We start from the raw sequence: 25,881 nt of genomic DNA, 5'->3' as shown, positions 1-25,881 counted from the left end.
TATGTGTGTGTGTGTGTGTGTGTGTGTGTGTGTGTGTGTGTGTGTTGAAGGGGGTGCGTTGTTACAGAAAAATCAATAGACCACATACTGTACTGTACAGGAGAGCTTGGCATACTTGCATGTCTTCTTGAGCATTTTCACATAGTGTACTTTATGTGTGCACACAAATAGGTTAATGTACTCAATGTACAGCAGCTCAAAAAGAAGTCAAAACCCACATAATTCAAGAGAAAACGTCATGACAAAGTGTCCTCATCTTTATTGTAAGGTAAGCTGTTTGAATGGAAATGTCAGGCTGTCTGCAAACCACAGTGACTCAGTGATGTTACATTTGGCTTTGAATTCTAGCTTTACAACATGGCTTTGCCTTTCTTATCAATACTACACATTTTGCTTTCATCAGTCTTTTACACATCTAAGCACTGAATACATTATAGTGATTGTGTTTGTTTCGTTGTCTTTGTCATACTGATCAAAGGATTGAGTAAGCACAGATATGCACACACATGCATGTGAGGTGAAAACAACAGAAAGAATTGGTTTTACAAAGCTGCGCTATCGTGCTTGCCCTCCTCCATTTCTTATCCCCTCTTGAATGAGATAAGAAAAGAAACAAAGTGTGAAAGAAGGAGAGAAGAGCGGATGTGTCTCAGTCTCCTGTCCTCTTCTCTGCTTTGATATTTGTCAGTCAAGGGATTGCTCTGAGCATACTCGGTACCAACTGTGCACACATAAACAAATACACACACACACACAAAACATGCATCCGCAGCAAAATAAAACATAGACGCAAGCATATATAGTCAGAGTCAAGAGCAAGCACATGCATGCATCCCGTCATGCAAATGTACAGTATAAACAGGCTAATCTTAAATTGTATAGCGGTGTGTCTACACCACCACACCCCTGCATGGCAGCTTGCTCTCCCTCCACACTTCTCCCTCCCTCTCTCCCCTCCTCCTGGATGTGTGCTCAGTGCAGATAGGGGGCAGTGAGCTCCCATGCAACTCCAGCTGTAATGGCGACCATGGAGGAGGTGACCTGATTCGTCTGCACTGCCACTGGGACGCAGGTGTCACCCACATGGCCCTGAAGAACAGATGCTTGTGAAAGGAGAGAAGAAGGGAGGAGGAGAAGAAGGAGAGGAGCGAAAGGTGGAGAAACCTAAGCTCTGCTACACGGGACGGACACGAAACATCTGTCGGCACATGCAGAGATGCTCTCAGGAGAGAGACAGTCACACCCACGTATGCAAACATACATGCCGTTACACACTCAAACTCAATCCCCTGCATCACACACGCCGACATGTCGACTGATATTATGCAGCGAGCTAGTGTTTTATTTTTCATTTTCATATAAATCCTACAACACCCCACTACTCCCAAGCCCATACAGCCTCATTTCTATTTGAGCACTGTTTCCCCTCTCTTTCATCTTGGTTTTATTTGCATTTGTTTGTGTCCTTTGTTGAGCTGTAAAGCACTTTGAGAAAACCCTCTTTTGTTAAAGGCATTTTATAAATAAATTTGACTTGACTTCCCCTCCCTGCATTGCTACTGTAAAAGTGATATAGCTGTTACTACACCCCATCTGCATAAGTACCTCTATCTGGCTAAGCACACCAACACCCACTATACACACACACACAACACAGAACCATATATTGAAAAACCTAAGCTTGCAGGCACGCACACACACATAATGCACACTTTAAGCACTATACACCCATGTTCACATACTACCCCACTGTCTCTCCTGTTTAAATCTGCCTACAAAAATGCATGCATTTCTCTTTTGTCCCCTTTCCTTCCATAAATATTGAACAGTTATTCATTCAAATTCAGATGAATAATATATGACATACCTTCTATGGAAGAGAAATACATGGTTTTTAGCCCTAGTTTTCCGTGAACCGCAGTGCCCTGTGTGTGTGTGTGTGTGTGTGTCTGTCTATTTGTGCGTGTATGTATGTGCGTGTGTGTCTGTCTATCTGTGTGTGTGTGTGTATGTGTGTGGGTGTTCTACATCCTTGCTTGTCTAACCTAGACCAGTGAGGAGAGACTGCATCTTTAGGCAATCCAGCCACTACACTGTCGCGCACTTTGCTATTAGAGAGTTAGAGAGAGTTAGAGAGAGTTAGAGAGAGAGAGAGAGAGAGAGAGAGAGAGAGAGAGAGAGAGAGAGAGAGAGAGAGAATCCTTTACAAAGTACAGACTCAGTGAACACAGCCTGGCCGTAAAAACAGGCCGGCTCCAGGGAGGACAGGCTGTGTTCACTCTGCCCCAAAGCAGAGATGGAGGCAGAGCTGCACTCTCTTCTGCATCGTACAAAATATCAACACATTAGAGCATTATACTTTCCCAAATTTCACCACAATTTTGAAAATCTTCCCCTAAGTGATAAAACACAATATATGTTTGGGGAGTGAAGAGAGTATGCCACATTAGCTGCTAGATCTGTCTTTACCTGTCATAGTTCAAGACAAGAGACAATGAAAGCCTAAAAACACCACAGCTATCAGATAAATTGTTTTAATTATTACTTGGTAATGGAATGATTTGTTGATCATTTTGAGAACCAATTTCTTATTTCGCTTTTACTGTTAGTACTGTGATTATCATTTTAATTTGTATTTGTATATGTTGCTTTGGCCATAAATATCTTTGTATTTTGTAGATTTTGTATCCAATAAAGCCCATTTTCAGAGAGAGAGAGAGAGAGAGAGAGAGAGAGAGAGAGAGAGAGAGAGAGAGAGGCCCATTTCATAAACTCTACTCAGACAAATGTTGAAATAAATTGAAAAGAATAAATAAATTTAACAGAATGATTGAATATATCCATTATCCACTGTTATTTAATTATCAAATAAAATAAAATAAAATAACGTTAATTAACCAAAATGTTATGATGATTTGCTGAGAGAACACACGATCACACTTGTCAGAATAAAAGATGGTAATCAAGGACAAATTCGAACAGAGCACAGCGTCAGTGAAAGCCGGTGCCGCAGAAAGACGAGGCTGGCCAGAGAAAAGAGACTGTCATCCCACTGCCAGTCAGGAGAGTTAGAGAGTCATTTCCTGCTGTCCTGTGAAAAATACTCAGAGACTCACATCCACCAGACTGTCTGATAATGACTCCAACATTTCACTCATTGACTGAAGGAGAAAAGCTGAAGGTGCTATAAGGGGAAAATTTAAATACTGTAAATCTAGCAGCAAACCCTTTTATTAAATGTCACAAAGTACGTGGGAAAATGTAAAAGCTGAGAAAAGTACAGCCTTTAAAAATATTGCCCCTCTACCTCACCCACTCTATTGTACCCATTCATTTTCTCTATATACTGGGACTGCTAGTAATGTATTGTCATATTAACTGAACTGAATTGTTGAATTTAATTATTACCGGATACGTTTTTTATTATATCGTTCTTCACTTAATTGTTAATGTTTGCAGAATATTGTATATATTATTCACCATTTGTTAATATTCACTGTTGTTATGCTGCTAATGCAGTGGCAGTATAAAATCTCTTCCCGTGAATTTGAATTTGAGAGAGTGAGAGAAAGAGAAAGTGTGTGTGTGTGTGTGTAGATGTGCGTGTGTGTGTGTGTGTACAGCTGTGTTCCTCGCCGTGGGAGAACACAGAGAAACATACACCAGCACGCGACGAGCCGAATTCTCCTAAATAAAATAGCATTTTCACTGCTGCTCCTCCAAAAAGCCCACCACACAGCCTTTAGTAGGAGTTTAAAAAAAATCTCACCAGACACACTACAAAATATTTATGATCAGAGACAAATTTCAACTTTTTTCTTTTTTTTTTCCTGCTACGGCACAGGAGAGAGCATATCAAAGAAATTCACTCTCATGTAGACTTCAAATCCATAAAAACATTTCTTTAGAGCTCACCAGAGAATACACGAACATATCAGATATTGAGAACGGAGAATGGAGGTTTGCCTGAGAAGCAAGGCCAAACAACAAGGCCATTTTCTATACAAGCAGAGAAACGCTTGCATGGTGTAGAAAACAGCAGATTATTTTGGCCACAGAAAGCCCAAATCTGAGTAGCCAGTAGAACACAGGTAGAACAAGGTAAGGAGTAGGTAAGGTAAGGCTGGAAAATAACAGAATTAATGTCCAATAAATTAAGATAGGGGACTTAATCAGACAAATTGTCCAGTTGCCAGAGGACAACCCGCAAGTAGGCTAATAGGAACAGCAGTTTTACTGGGAACCCACCCTGATAAAAGACAAAACACGCAGCGAGGAAATAGAGCAATTAGGGAGCAGCCATGCAGATCACACTTTATTCCACTTTATCTTTCTCTCCTCTCTCTCCCTCTCTCTCTCTCTCACTCGCCACTCTGAGTAAACAGCGATCAAGTGGAGATTTGGTCGACATCTTTCTGTTTTGTTTTCACAATCGCTGCGAAAAGCTCAGAACGCTTCCCGCTGCTGCTGAGGCCTGACCCAGTTTGCTCCGTCCAGCGTCTCCTGCGACTGGAGAGGGGGACTGGAGGTAGCTGGCGGGTTTGGCCTCGGCTAATCCCCTAAAGTTCATTATGCTGGCCAACTCACACGAGGCCCGTCCAACAGAAGAGCATTAGCCTGTCTGCTAACCTGCCTCCCTGCTAAAGCGCACCGCATATGCACACAGCAGCGAGAGGCAGGGGCTCGCCACGCCGTATTAATCTCACAGTGTGTGTGTGTCTGTGGATGTGCGTGTGCGTGTGTGTGTGTGTGCGTGTGGTCGACTGGTGGCAAAAACCAACCAAGGCAGTTTGTTTTCTAGCCCTGGATGGGCAAACTGTTTATTGACATTTTCTGTGGTTAACACAGAAAAGTCGCAGGGCAGGGTGTGTGCATGTGTGTGTGTGTGTGTGTGTGTGTGTGTGTGTGTATCAGGAGGAGACCAGAAACGCTCATTCAGCAGTTAAAAAGAGATCATCATAGAGCTCAGCTCGAGGGAGCTCCCCCCCCCTTCCCCCCTCTCTGTCCTTATCCCTTGCTCTCTCTCTCTCTCTCTCGTTTTCTCTTGCTTTCCGTCGTTCTCTCTATCTTTCTCTCTCTCCATTCTAGCCTCTTTATTTCACGCCCCATATCTCTACTGCATCTATCCTTCTCTTTAAAAACCATCACGCCGCCCGCCATTCTTTTTTATGCACCTATTCTCCAAGCTAATTGCTATGCTCCCTGTGTTTTAAGGTGCTATTCCCACGTGCCACTGCTTCATATGTCCTCTGTCTCAGGATGTCACATGCCTCTCATTTGTCATTCTTCTCAGACCTGGAGGCTGAAAACAATGGAAGGAGAGCTTGAGGTGAAACCAAGACACACACAGACTTGCACACACACACACACACAAACAAAAGGTGCTGCGCAAATAGGCATGTGTTTTTTTGTATGCACAAGCATGCATGCACACAAACACATACAGGCAAATATACATAATATACAAAGACAAATATACATTTAAATACATGCACTTACACACACACAAACACACACACACACACACACACACACACACACACACACGCACCGCCTCTGCCTTGGCTACTCATCTCTGTCTAATTAGGAGGCAATAATCCGCTAGAGAAGAGTCATCAAATTCAGCCAAAAACAAACAGTCTTCATGAACAGAAATGCACACATGTGCACCCCCCCACATACACACGCACACTCACTCACACGCGCACACACACACACACATACACACATGAATCATTACACTGCTACCCAAAAGTCATACTTACATAAGCACCATTAGGAAGAATAACATTAGCGCTGGAGAAGAGAATGTGTCTTTGTTGTGTCTTTGTTTCTGTAGATTTGTTTCAACAAAGTTATTAAACATTCATTGCATCGGCAGTGACTTGAGGTGGCTTCCCTGGCAGGAGATAGCTAGCCACTTTAGAAGAGGCTTGGGCTAAAAATAGCTTAGCGTTCCCCATGCATAATGAATGGCCAGAGACAGCGCTAACGCTAGCTCTTTCCAGGAGCGATCTGCTACGCTCCGTTTGGCCGTCTCAGCTCTCCCGGCGTTCCGGGGGAGCGTTCCCAGACAGGTGCTCCGAGCCAGACAGTATTCCCATATAAACATTCGCAGACCCAATTCCCAGCCAATCCTCGGCAACAGCGTTCCGTTCCCATTCACCTGTCATGCTTCACTAGGAACACAAGTCATGTCTGTCCACCTGTTAGCTTAGGTAATGGTGGACTACTTTACACGAGCACACACACACACACACACACACACTACACATACAGACAGATTCATACAACCACGCAAACACACACACACAGCACGCTGCTTCCTGAGGATTATCTCACTGTGGTCAGTTTCTGCCCGGCTTGGTAAGGCTCATTTCCTGCCCAGCGTCCACTCTCTACAGGACCACATAAAAAACACAAACACACACACACCCCCACACACACAGTTATATCGGCACACTCGCACACAAGCATACACAATTGCCGGTTATAGGTGTTTTTTTCCCCCTCAAAGCCGCTGCTCTTACTTCCAATATGCCAGGGTGTGTTTACGCGGTGCCAGATTGCCACTCTAAAGTCATTTAGGTAGATTTTAATGGATGCCCAAAGCCAAGGGCTCTCTCTGCACCCATTAGATCAGCAGTCCTGGCTGGTAGACATGGCAATTTGCAATTTCATCTCAATGTTGTTCTCCCTCCATCCAAATATCTCTCTTTCTCTTTCACTCTCTAAGCTCTCATCAGCTTACCCTCGCTTTATTCAAATTCACCCTTTTTTCTGTCTCGTTGACTCCCTGTGTCTCTTTCTGGTCCTCTGTCTCTCCTTCAGTCGCTTTCTCCATCTATTTTTACTGGTGTGCTTTGGATTTTTTTCTTTTTTTTTTTGAGTTTTGAGTTTTCATGCAAGATGTCTCATTAAAGAACTTCAAAAGTCAAAGTTTGGCTTCCTCCATCTCTGCTTCCGTTTCCCTCTTTGAGTCTTTCCCGGCTTCTCTGTCGGTTTCTTTCTTTCTCTCTCTCTCTCTCTCTCTCTCTCTCTTTCTCTATGTGTACACGCTCAACAGAGACTGAAAGAAGCCTAGAACAGAAAGTGTGGGTGTGTGCGAACAAGAATGAGAGGAAAAAAAGAGCAAGAGAAAGAGTGTGCCTGCAAGCCTCACTCTCCCTCTTTGCCAGTGTCTGCCATTAGGGTGTCAGTGGCAGAGTGAATTTATTTGCTGTGCAGTTACTGGGCCAATGATTGATGTTGCCCCAGCAAACAGTAAACCAATTAGAAGGCTGATGTAACGTCATTTTAAAAGCCTCCTAATCACGTTGCTCTTGAACCTGGGACCCGGGCCTTCCCTAATGAAGATTTATACTGGATCAAAGGAGAGCCTAACGCCATTAACAATAGATTGTATTCCACCAAAAATCACATTAGGACTTCTCTGCCTGCCTTCCTCCCTCCCATCAGGCCTCTGCTAAATATATCTGCTGATTACAACTGCAGATGCACAGAGGAATGGAGAAAGGGGCAAAGAGAGAGAGAGAGAGAAGGGGAGAGACAGAGAGAGAGAGAGAGAGAGAGAGAGAGAGAGAGAGAGAGAGAGAGAGAAGAGAGAGAGAGTTGGCCCGGAGTCGCTAATTGCTGAGAATGAATGTGTATGCTGATGAACAAACTCATCACTGAGGTGTGTGTGTGTGTGTGTGTGTGTGTGTGTGTGTGTGTGCGTGTGCAAGTGAGAGAGAAAAATAGTTGTGAGGTGCTGATATAAGCACACAGGGCCTGTAACAGCCAACTAGAGAGTGTCCAGTAATGAAAGAGAAAGCTTAGAGCCGGGGAAACTAACCAGTTTGTCTTTGCTACACTGATCCTCCTGCCGACACTTAAAATTCATCATCCCCTTACCTTTCACTTTCTGGCGGGTTATTAATGCCATATGGAAAATAAGTACAAACACACCTCCTCACTCGCTAACCCAATATGCGCTTCGCAGTGTGTAGGGGTTGCTTCCGCTTGCATCATTTTTTCTGGCAGTAGTTGACAAAGCTGGGAAGGTTACTTTCAAAATGTAATCCATAACAGAATACTGATTACCTGCTCAAAATTTGATTTGGTTACGTAATCCACCAGAATACTCAAGTGCAGGAACAGAGAGTGGCTGCTTTCATATTACTTTTAGATCATGTTCCTTTCAAATTTGATGGAATAATGAGTTTATTTTATTAATTTACACGCAATTATCATCATCTACAGGATAATCTCATAATTGTAAAATATATAAAATAATCTTTAAATCTATGTGATCACAATAAAATGATTTTTTCCCCCTCTAGGCTGTTACTTGTGAGAAATACAACCATAATCACTGTAATTGAAATCAGTAATTTTTCACAACAATTTAAAATATGATTATTGTAATTTACCATTTTTGTAATCTAAATAGTAATAACTGTAGTCCCAATACATCTAATTGGTTACTCCCCAAGATTGCTACCAAATGCTTACTGGCAGGAATGCAAAAAACGTAGAAACAAAATGGCTGCGGAAATAACGGTGACATTGAATTAAAGTGAGGGATTGCTTGGCATTATACAGGGCAAAGACTCAATCAGATCGGTCAAGGAAATGGACGCATGATGAGGTAATGCAGTGGCCGCGGTGATGGATGATGCACGCTGTAGACGTATAAATAAATGAATGAAAGGATAATAGGATGGATGGATGGATGGATGGATGGATGGAGAGCTCTCTTACCCGTGGAGGAGGGCTGGGCCCGGAGCAGGTATGAGTCATCGGGGCGGGGCTCCAGGTGAGAGTGGGTGGAGTTTTTCTCCAGCAGGGGCACCTGGCACTCCCTGATCGGTGGAGACGGGCCGGGGGAGGGGTGGTGGGGGGCGGAGGAGGAGGACGGGAGGGACGGAGGGAGCAGGGAGGAGGAGGAGGTCGGAGGGAGGGGGCGACCTGGAGGATGGAAGGAGAGAGAGAGGGAGGGAGGGCGTTAGACAAAACGGATGGCAATGATTGATAGTGACAGGTTATAGCAATGTGGAGCAGCTGGGATACATACACAGAAGTGCAAAACAGCTCGCTGAGACTTTTCTAACACCTTGACACCACAAAGGAGAGACGCTACGCATAGGTAGATTCATACAAAAACCTTGCGTATCCCCCAAAGTGACAAAAAGAGATTTCAGACTTCTCACTGCATGCTTGGTGAACTGCTGCTACACTTTGGCTCGCTCTCCAAAAGGAAGTTTTGCTCTCTTTTCCACTGCGGGAAGTTGCATGGAAAGGTCTTTCAACTAGTTGGTTTGGAGACATTAGTTTCGCATTCAAATTTACAAATCCGGTTCTCCTGTATAATGTTCAAGAACAAATTCTTGGCAGCGCTCGGGAATGATGCAAGAATTCTACAGTGTCTGCCGCTGTAAACACACACATACACAAATGATATTGAATGGCGTGATCCGATCTTTGCGAGGACCTACATCCATTGTACCATTGTCCTCTACCCCTTCGCGTGTAAGACAAAAGAAAGTTATCAGCCAAGTCTTTAAATAGTAGGAGCCGTGGGACGCGTGGACACAATCAGGCTGTCCCATACACCAGAGAGAGGAGAGAGGGATGGAGAGAATTCACTCTACTCTCCAAAGGCTTGGAATCAAGGACAAAGAGAAATCTAATAAATTCTATTTAGAGACTGCTCATAACATAGAATAATTATGTCTGCCGTATTTGCAGCTCAATCCATCAACAACGTGGTAAGAATGAGGCCATTGAGTCCAGCCAATCCACTGAAGGACTCAAGTTATTACAACTACTAATTAGGGAGTCGACCGAAGACGCTTCGACACACTGATAATCACTTATTTTTCTCCTGATTCCACATCCAAAATGATCGCCCTGGGCGCCAGTGGTGTTTTTTTCAAATGGCTTTGTCAATAAAGCTATTTTCTTTTTCAATCTCAGGACATATTGTCCTTCACCTCCCAAAGTGAAAATGTGGGTGGAGAAAAAATAGGTTAGCGCCTCTCTAGTTTAACAAACTTCAACCATCCCTTCTTTCACCACTGAAAAGTTTAGCAGGAAAATAGAGAAGTTACAAAGCAGAGCCTTTCATGGTTTAAAAAGTAACCATCACTTCTTCATTCCTCTCGCTTCTCTTTTCCCTTTTGTATAGTACAGAAATTACAGGAACAGAGAGAGAGAGAAGAAGAAAAAGCCATGAGGCCTTGAGAAAAAAAAAAATAGATAGCTGAACATTCATTCATCACACAATTTCTCTTCCCCGTATTTCTTTAGAATACAGATGTGGTGTTATTATAATTTGACTGCATTCATATAATTTCACTGCAATCACAGTGTATTGATAGAAATCACAGTGTCTAAGGGCCATGATAGATGGCCGACTTTTTTAGGCAACGGTGCAATATTGCTTGCAGCAGGGAAAGGAAATGGTAACCGGGGAGAAAAAAAAAAAAATCAATGTAGATATCATCGCAGGCTTTAGGAAACAAAGTGACTGGACATAGTTGTTGGCAAACTTGCCCATCTACAGTATATTGCTTCTAAATGTAGCACATTAATCATGGCATTAAGAGAAAAACAAATAATTTTAGTTGTAGTCCAGGTGCCATAGGGGCTCAATAGAGATATATTTGAAAGCGAAGGAGGCAGACTGATGCCTCTTTCTGTCCTGCTGTCCAAGCTGCTCCAGCTTAGAGCCTTGCGTCATGGAAACCAGAGCTAGGATCGATCCACAGCCCCACGTTAACTACACCCCAGAGAGACGCCAGCCTTGTCTTCTGTTTAGGTATGTGTGTGTGTGCATGTTTGTGTGTGTGTGTGTGTGTGTGTGTGGGCCGGTGTGCGTGTACACGTGCGTATGCAAGGGTGCGTGTCTGTGTGTGTGTCCGGTCAATCTCATCAGAGCAAACAGAGAGAAATGGATAAACAATGGCAAAGCAAACACTGTGGCCGGCCAGGAGGGGAGGGAAGAGAGGAAGGGAGGGACGGCGAGAGAGAGAGAGAGAGAGATGGATGGAGAGAGAGACACAGAGGTCACGGGGGTAACCGGGGGAACGGAGGACAGAGAAATGAATGGAGGAGCAGAGGGCGGAGAAAAGAGGACAGACCAGAAGCTATGAGCTGACAAAACTTATTGCCGATAAAAAAAAAAAAAACGGAGAAGAGAGCAATAGAGGAGGGTAATTAGGAGGAGCGGAGGAGATAAGAGGGGACTGAACAGTGGAAGATGGAACGCAGGAAGAAAGGAATGGAGAGATAAAGAGGGAATAAGCTATGGACACACACACACACACACACACGCAAAAAAAAAAAACGATTGATCTAAATGAATCGATCCCTCACTTCAATTGATGGTGGGAAAGGGGCCTGGCTGTTTGCATATTCCACAAGACCTTTAATGAGGCTATTGCTGACAACGGGCAAAGAAAAGCTAGTGCGTGTGCATATATGTGTGTGTGGGTGTGTGTGTGTGTGCGCGGGGTTAAGCTTGTTGCAGTGGCTTTGCATGTGTTTTTTTTAGCGTGCACTCGTGTGTGCCAGTGTGTGCACATAAGGTATGTGTACGAGAGTGTAGTTATTAATATTTTAAATCACTTTAATTACAAAAAAGGAAAAATTGCACTAGTTGGCCAAAAGCAATTAAGGGAACTTTAATCTCCTTAGCAATTATGCTGTGGGGCATCCTTAACTCAGTCATTTCTTCCTGCTACATTTCGAGAAAGGTCAGTGGAAATTGCTTTGTGTTATTAGAACAAAGACTTGGCAATGAGCTCACGTGGTTCTCTTGATGATTTGTTCATTGCCATCCTTCAACAGCCTCCCTGGCCATCTGTATACATCTTTCCATCCTTCACTCTCTCTGTGTCCGTCTCTCGCTCTCCGAATCTACAGTTCTCTCACAAGTGTTGATTAGTGTGAAAAATAAATATATCATGGAGGGGAAACTTCCATCGGTAGACTGTAGCACTGTATTAAAAGGCACAAGCTAATTCCCTTGTTAAATTTTTTTTTACCACCAAGTTAAGAAGGCACAATTATCATCAGTTTTGTTGCGTGAGTGTGTGAGCGGCAGTCAAGTGTGTGAGCTTCGACTGATGCTGCACTATGTCTGTGTAATTGTATCGTTCTCGAGATGCGGTTTGTATAATCTATTGTTCCTTCGTATAAAGCCATTCTTCGGTGTGAAACGGCATTATCATTCAGGCATAATTCTGGCCGTTGACTGTTCAGTGACTCCTCTCCTCTCTCCTCTCCACTTGTTTCTTCTTAATCTTCTGCTCTCCCTCTCTCTCTCTCAATCCTTGACATCTCTCCTCTCACTGTCCTTGTCTCTATTTCTGTCCCTCCCTCCCTCTCTCTCTCCCTGCCTTGCTCCGTCCATCCGTCCACCCATCTGGCTGAGGTGAGGAGTGGTAGGCCGAGGAGAGTGGAGTGGAGCGAGGGATGGAGCGACAGCTGGAGCCCAGTCAGACAGGGAGAGACAAATTACCCCTCTAACGAGAGCCATTCATCATCTCTTCATCCCTCCCTTCGTTTCATCCCTCTCTTCCTCCACACCTCGATGTGAAATACGGCGCACCTGGATGGTTCAAGCGCAACACCGGTCGGACGCGAAAACTCCTACGAGTCCAAACTGTTAGATTCACCGATACACACTCGATGCTGTTCTCATTTGGTAGCTACTCATGCGGTTCATGCTGCTAAGTCAATCAGCATGCACTTATATTAAGATGACTGAGAAGAAGGAAGAGATAAGGGGGGAAACAAAGGGATAGGGGAGACAGAAAATGATTGAATGAGGGATATGAGGAAGAGATAGAAAAAGAAAAGAGAGAGAGAGCAATATACCCATGCTGGCACATGCAGAGACTCATTACCATGGCTGCTGTCAGCACAGATGTTGGACTGAGGGGGAGCTGTCAGTCAGTGTGTGTGTATGTATGTGCGCGTATCCGAGTGCGTATGTGTGTGTATGTGTGCGTGTGTATGTGCATGTGTGTGCCTGTATGTGTGATAGTGTCTGACAGTGATCTGAGGGCTATTTAGTGATGACAGCTGCTGACACAATAGGCCCTTTTCTCTCTTTATCTATACAGTGCAGTCTGTCTTCTCCATCTCCTCGCTCTCTACCACTTCCTGCTCCCCTCCCCTTTTCCAAACCCTCGCCTCCGTTTTCCTCTCATCCACCCCTTTTTAATATTTCACATTAAGCTTGACTCCAGCGAGACACACACCTGTTGTTTTTTGTGTGTGTGTGTGTGTGTGTGTGCAACAAAAGGATGTCATATCTAACATGCCGGGAATGGTCTGAGTTCATATGCCTGGTACCTCAAACACGTTCCCCCACACCCTCCCCCCCTTTCTTTCCTTCGGTAATCAGCTCCACCACAGAAAACGAGTGATAAAATGAGTAAAGAGGGAAGGGAGAGATGAGACGAGGATTCAACAGACGTGTTTTAATTAACAAAGTTGGGCTTTCACAGCTTAAAGAGACGATTGTATCGCTGGCTCTTTCTTTGTCGTTCCGTCTTTGATGTGTAACTGAGTGTCTGGCTCCTTCTCTGGCCTGGAGCTCTCCTCATGCTCCGTTCCTCTCTTTCATGTTGTCTGCATCACTCCATTGCTCCAGTACTAGAGGGGCCCTCAGCCCAAACAGACAGAGTCCTCTAAACAGAGCCTCAGCCTGTGGGCACCAACCAGAGGGGAGAAGGTTCTATCAAGATTCAAAACATAATTTGTTCTATTTGTTGTTCTATTTATTTCTACAATTATGACAAAAATGACTTGTACGCAGACTTGGAGCAGATGAAAATAAATTGCAGCCAGCTGCACAGGCTCTCTGTACATAAAGAATTATTTGAAATGGGAATTCTTTGAAAAAAAAAATGGTGTGCAAAGGAGAGAAAGAGATGAAAAGATAGACATAGAAAATCTTAGACGACCATAGCCTTGTTAAATCTTTTCAATCACAAGCCAAAGCCCATCTCTACTGAAAGAAGGTACTCAATGGCTGTAAGGCCATTCAGCAGCAATAGGCTGTGATGATTATTCCCCTCTTGACAAAATCCTTTGACCTTCAAAGAACATCTAGTATGTATGAATAATGGAGACCAATTACATACTAAGATCAACCAAACTTTGAAAGCAAAGAAATGTTGAACTGAATGACAATGTTGTAATTTTCTCTGTATATCTGTTAGAACATTCACAAGGTTATGGCAAAGGTCTGTACTTAAAAAGAACAGTGCCGTGACGGAGACAGACCCCAACAATACTTCGAAAGACATGACATGATGGCTGCTAAAAAGGCCACAAACTCACATACACTAGACCGTAAATGTGCAATGGTGTGCTGCGACGCAGAAGGAGAACCACTGGTCAACAGCAGGCCATCCCTCGCTCCTCTCCTCCCTCAAGTGGCTGCTTTTCATTTTGAGGAGAGGAGAGATGAGGACAGACACAAGCTGACATGAAGCAATACACTCGACCTTTCGACCCGCACGCACAAACACAGCCCATCACCTATCTGCATCCGCTAATTGAAACATGCCTTCCTGTTGTTGGTAAGAGTGTGTGTGTGTGTGTGTGTGTGTGTGTGTCCATTGCTATACATAGCATTAGGATTCAACAGCACACCCATGCTGTCCATTGTCAGAGATGTCCACCGCGTAACTTAGGGCAGCCATGGAGGCTGCATTACCATATAAATTACATCCATGTTGTTGCTGCTGTTGTGGATTGATGGTATTGTTATGGATTCTACACATTGGCCCCTCATTGAAAAGAATCAGAATAAATAGCCTCCTCCCACATAAATGCAAACACACGCACGGATGCATACACACACACACACACACACACACACACACACACACACGCACAGAGCCTCAACCCCAGGTGCAGAGGGATAGAAACCCATCCTCTCAGCCTTCCATTACCTCTGAACATGCTCTGTAAAGGCTGAAAGGAATAGATCCGCAAAGGGGGAAATGTTTGTGTGCGTGCGTGTGTGTGTGTGTGTGTGTGTGTCTATGCTCACACACAATTGCAGTTGGCTTATGTTCACAATGAGTAACTTGAGCTAAACCTATAACAATATATAGACCTTTTGCTGCTGCGCCCTGATTCAGTAGACAAGGCCTATTCATAGTCAATTTGATATTATGATACCAACATACAGCAGAAACCCTATGAAACAAAATGTCAGATGTCATCTGAAACTTCAAGGCATAAATCTAAAAAAATCAGTGCCCAAATAATAAAATATAATAGTAAACTATTAAAAGAGATAATAATGGAGTAACGACAACCACACAAAATAAAGTGAGTGCCCACCAAAACATAGATGCTTGAGCTTAAAAAAAACAATATTATCCAAATTATTTCCACAGTGGTCGCGCCAATGTTAAAACACTCCGATGACAACAATTGCATAAAGTGCCGAACACTCATTTAATACATTTACGGGCTGAGCTAAAGCTTTTTCCATATTAAAAGCAAGTGTTTCACATAGTTGGCAGTGAATTTTATGATACTAACGAGGCTGATTCCATTTCTTCTTGCTCGAGATAAAGGTTGAGAGTGCATTATGGAGAAGCGCTTTGTTTGTTGAGGAAAGTACTTGGTTTTAGCACTTAGTAGAGACACTAGCAAAACAGAAGGAGGAACAGTAGGAAAGACCTTCTTGCATTCATATTGCATCTGGAAGACCAATGTTTGTGTGTTTGTTATCTTGACTGGAGAAAGCTTTTAAATTCTGCAGTACAAAAATCATAAGGGTGAAATGCTGGGAGAGCTTTTCCTACAATCCCCCATGCTACTGAACAGTTCATAGAAGATTTGGCCAGAGAAGACCGAATTACGTATCTCACAACACAGACTAAAATTTAGCGACATGAGCACCAACTCTGAGACGCAGATTACGTGTTGTGAATATGTGAATATTAAGTGCAATAGCACAAATTGGACACACCATTTTCATTTGTTCATCATGTGAAAAGATTAGCTAATCGTGAAGTTTAGGCAAATAAAACACCTTTGGTTAAGGTCAGAGTTAAGGTTTCGGTTACAGTTAGGCGACTAGGTCATGGTTAAATGAGAAAAACTTTCATTAAAAATGAAAATGTCACTCGCATTAGAAAACATGGGTCTTTGCAGTTGAAGGTAAATATATAAACCCATCCACCGCCCCGACCACAATTACTTACTGTGCTGTGCTTCTAGTCATGTCTCAACAAATTCAATTCAATCTTCACAAATTAATTTTGTGGTAGGTAATTGTCTCAATTTTCGTGCACCGAGCATGTATTTGCATTTAAGACATCATTCTCATTTCACAAAATCTTGGGAGACCAGACTCAGAACAACAAAACTGCATTACTCATAGTCACCCAAAGTCTGAAAGAACTCCAGTTGTGGAGAATTGTGTCGGAATTACACACACATAAAGACGCATGCTAAAACATGCACACACATACAATCACGCACACACACACACACACAGAACCACATTGACACACTGATACACACATGCAGGCGCGCGCGCGCACACACACACACACACACACACACACACACACACACACACACACACACACAGGTGCCTACACAAATGCCTATTCAACACAGCAGGGCTCCATTGAACTAACCGGCAATTGCTGGTTGCTATGACGATCCAGTTCCGTAAAAAGCACAAAAAAAGAGGAGAAAACGGCTGAAACAAAAAAAAATAAATGAAAGAAAATAAATGATTTGAAAGAGAGAAAAGAACTGACGGAGGAAGAGCCTCGGGAGAAGAAGGAGATGGTAAGTGATCCGGATTTGTTTGGTGCACAGATCTGGCAGTTTGCGACCTTGTGCAGTGAGAGATAGCGTGTTGTATTGTAATCTCATGAATATACTCCATTTCAATGAAGTCTTTTCTGTGTGCTGATATATTATTTGGAGTGTGAGTGTGTGTGAGAGAGTTAGTTTGTGGGGCTGAGTCAGCAATGTCTCTTCTGACGATTAGGCTCATGAGCACGCACACGCACACACATGCAAGCAAACACACACACATACACACACACAAACAGACACTTCTATCCCCTAACTGGGATCAGCCAATAGAGGGGTGATGTATTCGGAGCCAGTGGATAATGACTGCACTGAGGCCTGTTGCTGAGTGGATCCCTCTCTTCTCTTTGATGTCGGAGTGTGTTCTGCAGCCTCTATTTATAGCGGCAGCCGGAAAAAAAAGGACAGGGAGCTGAAAAACACAGTCAGCCACATTATATTCCCTCTATCTATCTAGCTTACTCTTGAACACTGCGCTCTCTGAAGGTGAACAGTCTGGAGCCTACGCCCTCTGTCTCCCATGACCTCACCCATGGAGGCGCACTTGTGTGTTTGTGTGAGTGGGCAGAGGGGTGAGTGGAGAGGAGTGATAGGAGATTACCATGCATGTCTGAGCCCTTTGAAGTAGCGACTGCTTTGGTCACGGATGGCTGAGTGTATGTGTGTGTTTGTGTGTATGTGTGTGTGTGTGTGTGACAGGGATAGGTTGAGTCACAAGCCTCTGAGGCCCACCTCAGCAGAAGACCTGTCTGATGTGGTTTATGTGTGGATGAAAATACAAAAATATAAAAACACAAAAGCACAAAAACACACAGACACAATTGCACGCACACACACACACACACACATGCACACAGAAATATAAATATATATACTTCACCACACACACACCCACACACACACACAGATGAATCGTCATACTGCCACACAATTAGCACAACTTGCATCACCTGACTCAGAGGAATAAGGAAGTCCCCGTGCTGATGGACTTCACATGCAGTAGTGCATGTAGGTGTAAGCATGAGTGTGTATTTCTGAGTGCGTGTTTGTGCGCACATTTTGCATAAACACTCTCTCGCAAATGTGATGCAACTCTCCAAGGCACAACCAGCAAACCCACTCAACTCATAAACAGTTGTGCCCAGCCAAGCAGAGGCAAAACATTACACTAAGCACTACAGGAGACAGACAGCGCGGTCAAATGTTCACCATTAGGCTATTAGTCTCACCCTCTCACGATGAACTGCAGACCTTGGAGACAAATAATAAATGCTAATCTTTGTAGGACGAAGACAAGTCAGTCAGTTTAAGCTGAGAGCGTCGAATGAGATTTTTAATTACTGCATGACCTGGGGTATATTAGCGCATATTAATGAGGATCATTAACCTAGAGGTAACTAAGACCCCTCCTCCTTAACTACAACTGATAGCACCTCTGCTGTCTGACGCTAAACCTCTATCAGTGTGTGCGTGTGCAGGTGCGCGCCTGCGTGTGTGTGTGTGTGTGTATGTGTGTGTGTGCAAATCCATCCTTGCGTTTGTAAAGAAATGCTGCACAGATGGCCTACTCTATCCTTTGTAATAAACTGTGTGTCCTTGGTAAAAGTGAATAACTGGAGTCAATCTCCTTTTACAACGGAGGAATTATACAACTGAAGGCCTGAACTATGGGCCAAAGACGCACAATGCTGAATACAGAACCTTGACTTGTAAGTTGTAAATGTTTCTGTTCCCATTTGTAGCAGATGAAGGATGGCAGGCACTGCAGAGGAAAATATTTTCATACAGGTCTTTTATGCAGCCACAGACAAAAAAATCATTCTCACTGGGCAGAGAGCATGTACAGCACAGAGCAGAATGAAAGATGAGGGGAAGGAGAGAACCATTTCAATTGACATATGCAAAGGTCAAGGTAATTTCAATGGACAAAGAAGAGGATAAACAGATGAGAGAAGAGGAGAAAGTTTCTGCACGTCTCTGAGACTACAGCAGGTTGAGGTGGAAAAGAGGAGGGCCCCGTCTCCCACCTCCTGCAGTTTAAATGCCAGGGAGGCTATTGAAGTCATCCATCCATCCTTTCTGTAACCCCCCCCCCCCCCCCCCGCCCCCCATCCCTCTCTCCAATCACGTGTCCCAACCCCCATCTTGTAGTGCCATTAGGCCACAGTCTCAGAGGTATGAGGCAGACGCTTTTATCTCAACAGAGGGCGGACCAGTCGTATTCGGTTTATAACATTTGCCAAGCGCATACACACACACACACACACACTGGCATAAACACACAGATGCTCATATAAAGATTCACTTACGCACACACATGCACACAAACTCCTTTATCTCTTACTCTCTTGCTCTCTACGTCCACTTCTCTCTCTCTCTATATCTCATGTCTCAGCAGTTTATCCTTTCATCTTTACATAACTATGTGGTCCCTCAGCGGCCTACTCTAAAAGAAGTTGTTCTATACGCACGCAACCCCGCTCAGCCCCCCTATCCACAGTGCAGGGAGCTCATCCACCTGAGCCCGTATCCCACTCCGACCGTATCTCACATCTCTACTCATATCAATACACTGACTGGAATAACAATATCGCTATCATAATGAGAGCAGGGCCAGCACATGGGGGTTTAAATGCATTGGGTATAATACAGACAATTGTACATGGCCTTCGTGAATGATAGGGCTACACTGCTTTAGAGAATAGGGCTCCATTCTGCAGTGAATCTATAGAAAGAACGAGGGCCATGTTGTTGAGGGACTGGACTGATACGTACTGTACACAATGGGGCCGATCACAAGAGCAATGCGCTATTTTCTATCTGGTGCTGGTATGAAATAATGGGACATAACATTGCACTCTGGTAGCCATTTATATTATATAATAATCTGATGGTAAGTGTAGTATGGGTGAATGCACCGTATACTGTTTGCACAGCGTGTGAAGATAGACTATGGCAAGTGGGACTGTGGTACACTTTATGTAAATTGTGTGTGCGTGTGTGTGTGTGCCTGCCTGCCTGTGTGTGTGTACACATCTTCCTACAGTATAGTGTGCATTAATTGCCATTCCCAGTGGTCGTCAAGAGTGCGCAGGACTCCTGCGGGACGTCTCCACCTTCATTAGACTCTACTGATCATCAGGCTGCAGCACCAAGAGAGGGCCTGCTCGCCTCTTTCATCACTCCTTCTTTACTCCACTGCTCCCGTTCCCTTCCTCCTTTCTCTTTTCTACCCCTCACAGTTTTTATATTTCGCTTTTTTCTCAACCAGACCCCGCAGGCTCTTTTTCTTTAAACTGTATAGTCATGGCATTTTTGTGGTTTATTAGGCAGTAGAGAGGTAAGAAGGATGGGAGAGATGTGCGACAGAGTTCGAGAGCTGGGCTCAAGTGCACGGGACGCGCCTTACCCCGCTGTGCTACAGTATACCCCGCTCCCGCAATTTCTAATGGCTTATGATTTTATTGCTTCTCCTCTCATCCTTCAACATTTCTGTCACTACCCCCCCTTCACCCCTCTCCACTTCCTCTCCACCCTCATCTCACTCCTCTTTCTTTGGCGTTTTCATTCCTATCAGCCTTCCTTTCGTCATTATCTCTCAGTTAATACTTCTCTCTGTCTCGTTCCCCCAGTGCAAGTGGTTCTTACCCCTAGGGGGTAGGTTCGCTAGCACTCCACAAACCCCTACAGACATGTAATACACCCCCTACCCCCCACAGCCCCCCCACACCCCTCCATCTCAGCCCTCCTCCTCTCCCCTCCTTTCTCTGCGGTGGATGAGAGAAGCCAGCTGGAGGAAACAGAGAGAAATGGGCCCAATTACAGCATTGGGAACTGAAAGTTGGCTAATTAACTCTAATTCGCTAACAAACTGCTTTTTCACCGAGAATCATCTCTCTCTGTCACATGGCACACACATGCATGAAAACCTGCATTTGCACGCACACACACACACACACACACACAAACACACAGACATAAAACCGCACATACACACAAACATGCACACACGTACACACACGCACATGCAAATGCGCACATGCACATAAACACACATAATGTGAAAGCAGATATCCACACACACACACACACACACACACACACACACAAGCTCACTTGCCCACACAAATGTGTGCGGACACACTTGCTCAGCTGTATTTACCGCAAGGGCAATATGTTGATTACGTTAGAGTGGCTGATTATTGCACAGTGACAGTAAAGGAAACAAATGTCTTTCATAGGAAGGCATCTATCTCAGCGAGAGGGCTGCTAGCTATAGTCTATAGCACCAAATGACTCCGCTGGATCCAGCTATGACAGACAAAAAAATACAGAGCAGGAAGAGGAGGAAGGGGAAAGAATAAAAAGAAGAGAGTGATTGCATAAATGAGGTGGGAGAACAGAAAGTTTGAGGAGCGCCAGATGGAAAGGGAAGAACAGATGAATAAAGGAGGAGATAAAGAGGGGATGGGTGGAGAGAGAGAGCGAGCGAGAGAGTAACAGAGTAAGGGAGAAAGAGAGAGGGAGAGGGGGAGGGAGAGAGAGAGAGAGGGAGAGAGAGAAATGAGACTAGACACGGTGAAGAGATGGATAGTGAGAGACTAAGGAGTGATTTTCTTGGTTCTGTTCCGAGGCTGTGAAACAGTTTTCCCCTATAACAGGGTAATAGTGGTTAGAGGCAAGAACAATAGGTTTATCTAGAGCAAAGATGCTATCTGGGGTACAACACAGGCACAGACACACACACACACAGACTCTGGGATGTGAGTTGTTTGTTTCATTACTAGTGGGTTACAATCTGTATGGGGAATTATAGTGTAGGCAGCCGTTGGAACAATAAGCTTGTCAAAAGTTGAGTTATCAGAATGAGAACAGGTGTCCAGTAGGCACAACTCAGCTCGGCTCGGGCTCTGAAATGGCAGTGTGATCCCACACACACACACGCACACACACACAGTGTATTTTAAGTAGGAAGGGCGTGAGTAAGCATTTCTTAAAGCCATTGTCAGTGAGTCAGGAGATCTTCTCATCCCTCTCAATGAATCGTGAAATCCCTGTGGATTACCAGACATGAGATGCGGCGTCTTAAGTGTGTGTGTGTGTGTGTGATAGTACATGCGTGTGTGTGTGTGTGTGCGTGCGTGCATGCGTGGTAGTGTCTGGTTGCAAATGGCCACTGTCATCGGTGCCTCATGAAAAGAGTGGGAGTGTGTGTGTGTGGGGGGAGCCTGCCTGGGTATGCCTGCCTACTCGTTCTGAATGACTAACCTTAACACACACACGCACACACACACACACACACACCTACACACACACTCCATCACCTGACCGCTGAGCAGATGGTTTCAGATGGGAAAAATGCCACTTCTCAGCTCACACCGCACCTTTCCCTGCTAACTCCCTCCTTCTCTCATCTTTCCCTCCGCCTCCCCCTCCCTCTTTCACCAACTCTCACTCACACTCCTTTCTCTTCCAATAAATCTCTGCTCACTACTTTCCCCCTCTCTCGCTCTCTCTCTCTCTCTCTCACACTCGCTTTCTCACTGTTTCCCCTGCAATGAGCCTGATAGTTACTCCCTCTCTTTCATACCCCCCGTACTCTCTCTCTCTCTCTTTCTCCACCTCCTCCTCTCCTTCCACTTGCTCCATCTCTGTCCCCCTCTCACACCTCATTAGAGATGCTAATACCCCAAGTAATGGAAGACACCATTCACAGTGTGTGTGTGTGTGTGCGTGCGTGCGTGCGTGGGTGTGTGTGCGTGCATGAGACCACACACTCGGGAATGGACTGTGTCTGGGAATGGGAGATGAGTTTCTCCCTCTGATCCCATTTCTCCGTCTGGGCCCTGCACTCCTTTTCGCCGGGAGAAAATCCGATGGAAATGCAATCACAATCAGTTAGGGCCTAGGCCAGGATGGACACACACACATACACACACACACACGCATATACATACACACACACACACTCTCCATCCCACTACCGCAAGGGAGCCATGCAGAAAATTGTTTTGGACATGGTGATGAGGAGAGGGGGGTCTGGGGTGTGGAGAAGGGGGACTTTTTAATTTACATTTTTAATGTAAAATATCATTCAAAGAGGGAAAGTTAGGCATCTCATTATACCGCTTCTTTATTACACACAAGGCACATCAGTCTCAGGGTACTGTGTCCTGAAAAACATGCACACACACACACACACCCACACACGCACACACATACACGTGAAGAACCTGCTGAGCCCTCTAGCCATAATCAGCCAGTTAGAAATGGGGCTCTTCCTCAGACACCATAAATCTGTAGAGGAATAATCTATCTCTTCCTCCAGACATCATCAATCTAACCACAGATAACCTACGTCTCAGGGTTTTCCCCCCCATGCTCCTCTTACTCGCGGCCGTCGAGGAGGGGCCACTTTGGGGAAACTTTGTAGGCAAGCTACCAAATCTTGGTATGAGACGGTGATAATCTGGCTCCAGGATCGTTTGCTCTACTTGTACTGATGCCGTGTTACACTGACCTTCTGCTCTGCTCATGTAATGACCAGCTCATCACCGCTACTGTAACGACTTCCAGGTCACTGGTTGCTGTAGAAACAGACTGAGTTAACACGGGAGGAAACAATCTAACCTATCAAAAAGGCTTGTGAGCACACCGCCGCAGATTCCCAAATCACATGTGGTGAAGGCGCAAATACAGTCAATGGTTTACAGTGACGAATCGTACTCTCGGTCTTTCTAAACACTTGTTTTGCTCAGTCAAACGAACACGGCGCTCCCCGCCTTTGGCCATGCCCCGCCTCCTGAGGTCAGAGCCAGTGATGTCATCCAGAATGAGAGTGTGTGGCCCTTGGAGGCCCCCGAGGCTCCCTGTGGCCTGCCCATGTCACGAATGATCAGCGTCAGCCGTCAGTCTGACACACAGGCTGCCATGAGGGTTAACCACCTGCAGGAACACTGGTGGTGATGCCTCTAATGGTGTGTGTACATGTGTGTGCCTTCAAATATACTCGACTGTACTCGTCGCTGTCGATGCAGCACCATCAGGTCGACTCACTGCATGTATGTACGTCTGTGCATATATTATCAGCATCTGTGTATGTTTGTGTGGGCTAAGAGGACATCTGCCCATGTCAGTAGTGATTTAAATGTCCTCTAAGCAGCAGTGCGAGTTGACACAGTTAATAAACCATCCATTTGCTGACAGCTAAATTTGATGAATGTTGATATGTGTAAACAACGATATGTGTATTTATACACTGAAATAAAGCCCAATTCAAAACTTGATCCATAGCCCGCAGTAATTCAAATTCAAAACCTGTCACCTGTTATCATGTTGAACAGCAATTTTAAATCAACAGGAAATGTGTCAGCGCGCTGATAATCATCCCGCAAAGACTTCGCTGTCAGAAAAGTGTAGTTTCACAAAGTAATGCAAACACTGTTGGAAAGTGAACCTGACACTGCCCTTCCTCCTTTTTTCTCTCTCCTATCATGCTGCTTTTTGTCCTCTACAAGTCTCCTGCAGTTCTTAAAGGCTGAGACGGCACTGTGGGAGCTTGATCACTACTGAGTCTGCACACACACACACATACATATACACACACCACACACACTGAGTTTCCTTTGTGCTGCACCAAAACCTGCACCTTTAGAAGTATGTCTGTCAAAAATGAAATTGCTGGCTGCATTACAAGCCTTTGAAGGTATTGAAAACTCATTTTTACAATCACCCCACAGGCAGGTCGAGAGAAGGGTGCGTGTGTGTGTGTGTGTGTGTGTGTGTGTGTTTTTAGACAAATTGCACCAGGTAGGTTAGGCAATATTCTCTGTTCTTTTAGTCAATTTGCAGTTGATCATTATCGTCTTGCGTACAGTTTGTTGCTGAGCTTGTTGTTGCCTCCCCCATCCCCCACCCCCCCTCCCCCTTTCTTCTTTGTCAGGATAATCCTTGCTGCTTTCTTCCCTTCGAACTCTGAGCAAAGTCATTTCTCCCTGAGACCCCCCACAGGGGAAAAACAAACTTTCAAAGCCAGCCAAACTATGAGTCACACACACACTTTGTTGTATGAAAGATACACACAGACACACACCCGCAGAGGAACAACAAGACACACAGAACGGACATAATGGCTTTCTGATAATTATTCATAAAGGTGACTTTTGAATTAAGAAAAAAACAGGCTATTGTGTGAGTGCCGCTAAGTGCTTGAGCTTAGCAGCAGGGGATGGGCTTGGAGTTAGTCACAATGGTACAACACAGATGACCGACATTATGGTCAGGCTGAAACAGACTGACACACACATACCCCTATACACACACACACACACACACACACAGGCTATCAACAGAGGCACACACACGTCCAGATTCCGTGACTCGGCCTCGTCATAACGTTTCAATTAGCTTCAGAGGACAGTCGTCTGGCCACACACTGATGACCGTGCCTTCCATCTGGGGTTACTGCAGTCAGACAGACAGACAGACAGGCCGGCGGATGGACAAACAGAATGACGGACAGTCTGATGGCCCTCCACGCTGATTAATTCTGAGAGATGAGGAGGGCGGGGTGAAATTAGAACACTGTGATGGGAGTAATCAGGAGAAGCAGCGAGCTGTACTTTTCCCGGAATTACAATATGGTCACCGAGAGCATATGGCCGTTCTCCATTTCAATTTCTGCTAGCGTTACACCTCAGGCTGAACCCTCCACAGTTATATAAGTCTCCCCCACTCTCTCTCTCTCTCTCTCTTCCCTCTTTCTTTTAATAAAATTTTTCACCCTATCTGTCCCTACCCTAGTTCTCGCACATTCTGCATGAACCCAGTTTTGTTTGGGTAAAGCAGCTGCTGGGACAGAAGCAGCACCCATACCGCCACAACAACATCGACAACAACAACAACCGTCCCGAAGGACCGGGGACGGGGGGGCCCCTCCATGATCTCTCCCTTGAGAACACATCTCCTATCCTCTTCCTCCCCCCATCCCCTCCTCTCTATTCACAGCATTTTCTGCATCTCTTCATTTAT

The 25,881-nt window shown here is 44.8% G+C and overlaps 1 protein-coding gene across 2 annotated transcripts in view; it reads right to left on the bottom strand.

Annotated features, from left to right (window-relative positions):
• tenm2a (teneurin transmembrane protein 2a) overlaps nt 1-25,881 on the bottom strand; it is a 141,769-nt gene that overhangs the window by 50,294 nt on the left and 65,594 nt on the right. For both annotated transcript variants that reach the window (XM_071903567.2, XM_071903575.2), the window contains exon 3: nt 8,743-8,949. In XM_071903567.2, coding sequence (XP_071759668.2) covers nt 8,743-8,949 — 207 coding nt within the window. The remainder of the gene's footprint in view (nt 1-8,742; nt 8,950-25,881) is intronic.

This window comes from Centroberyx gerrardi, chromosome 16, assembly GCF_048128805.1.
Source record: "Centroberyx gerrardi isolate f3 chromosome 16, fCenGer3.hap1.cur.20231027, whole genome shotgun sequence".
In the NCBI taxonomy this organism is placed as follows: Eukaryota; Metazoa; Chordata; class Actinopteri; order Beryciformes; family Berycidae; genus Centroberyx; species Centroberyx gerrardi.
The sequence above is the reverse complement of the archived record's forward strand: the minus strand, read 5'-3'. Positions and strand labels throughout refer to the sequence as shown.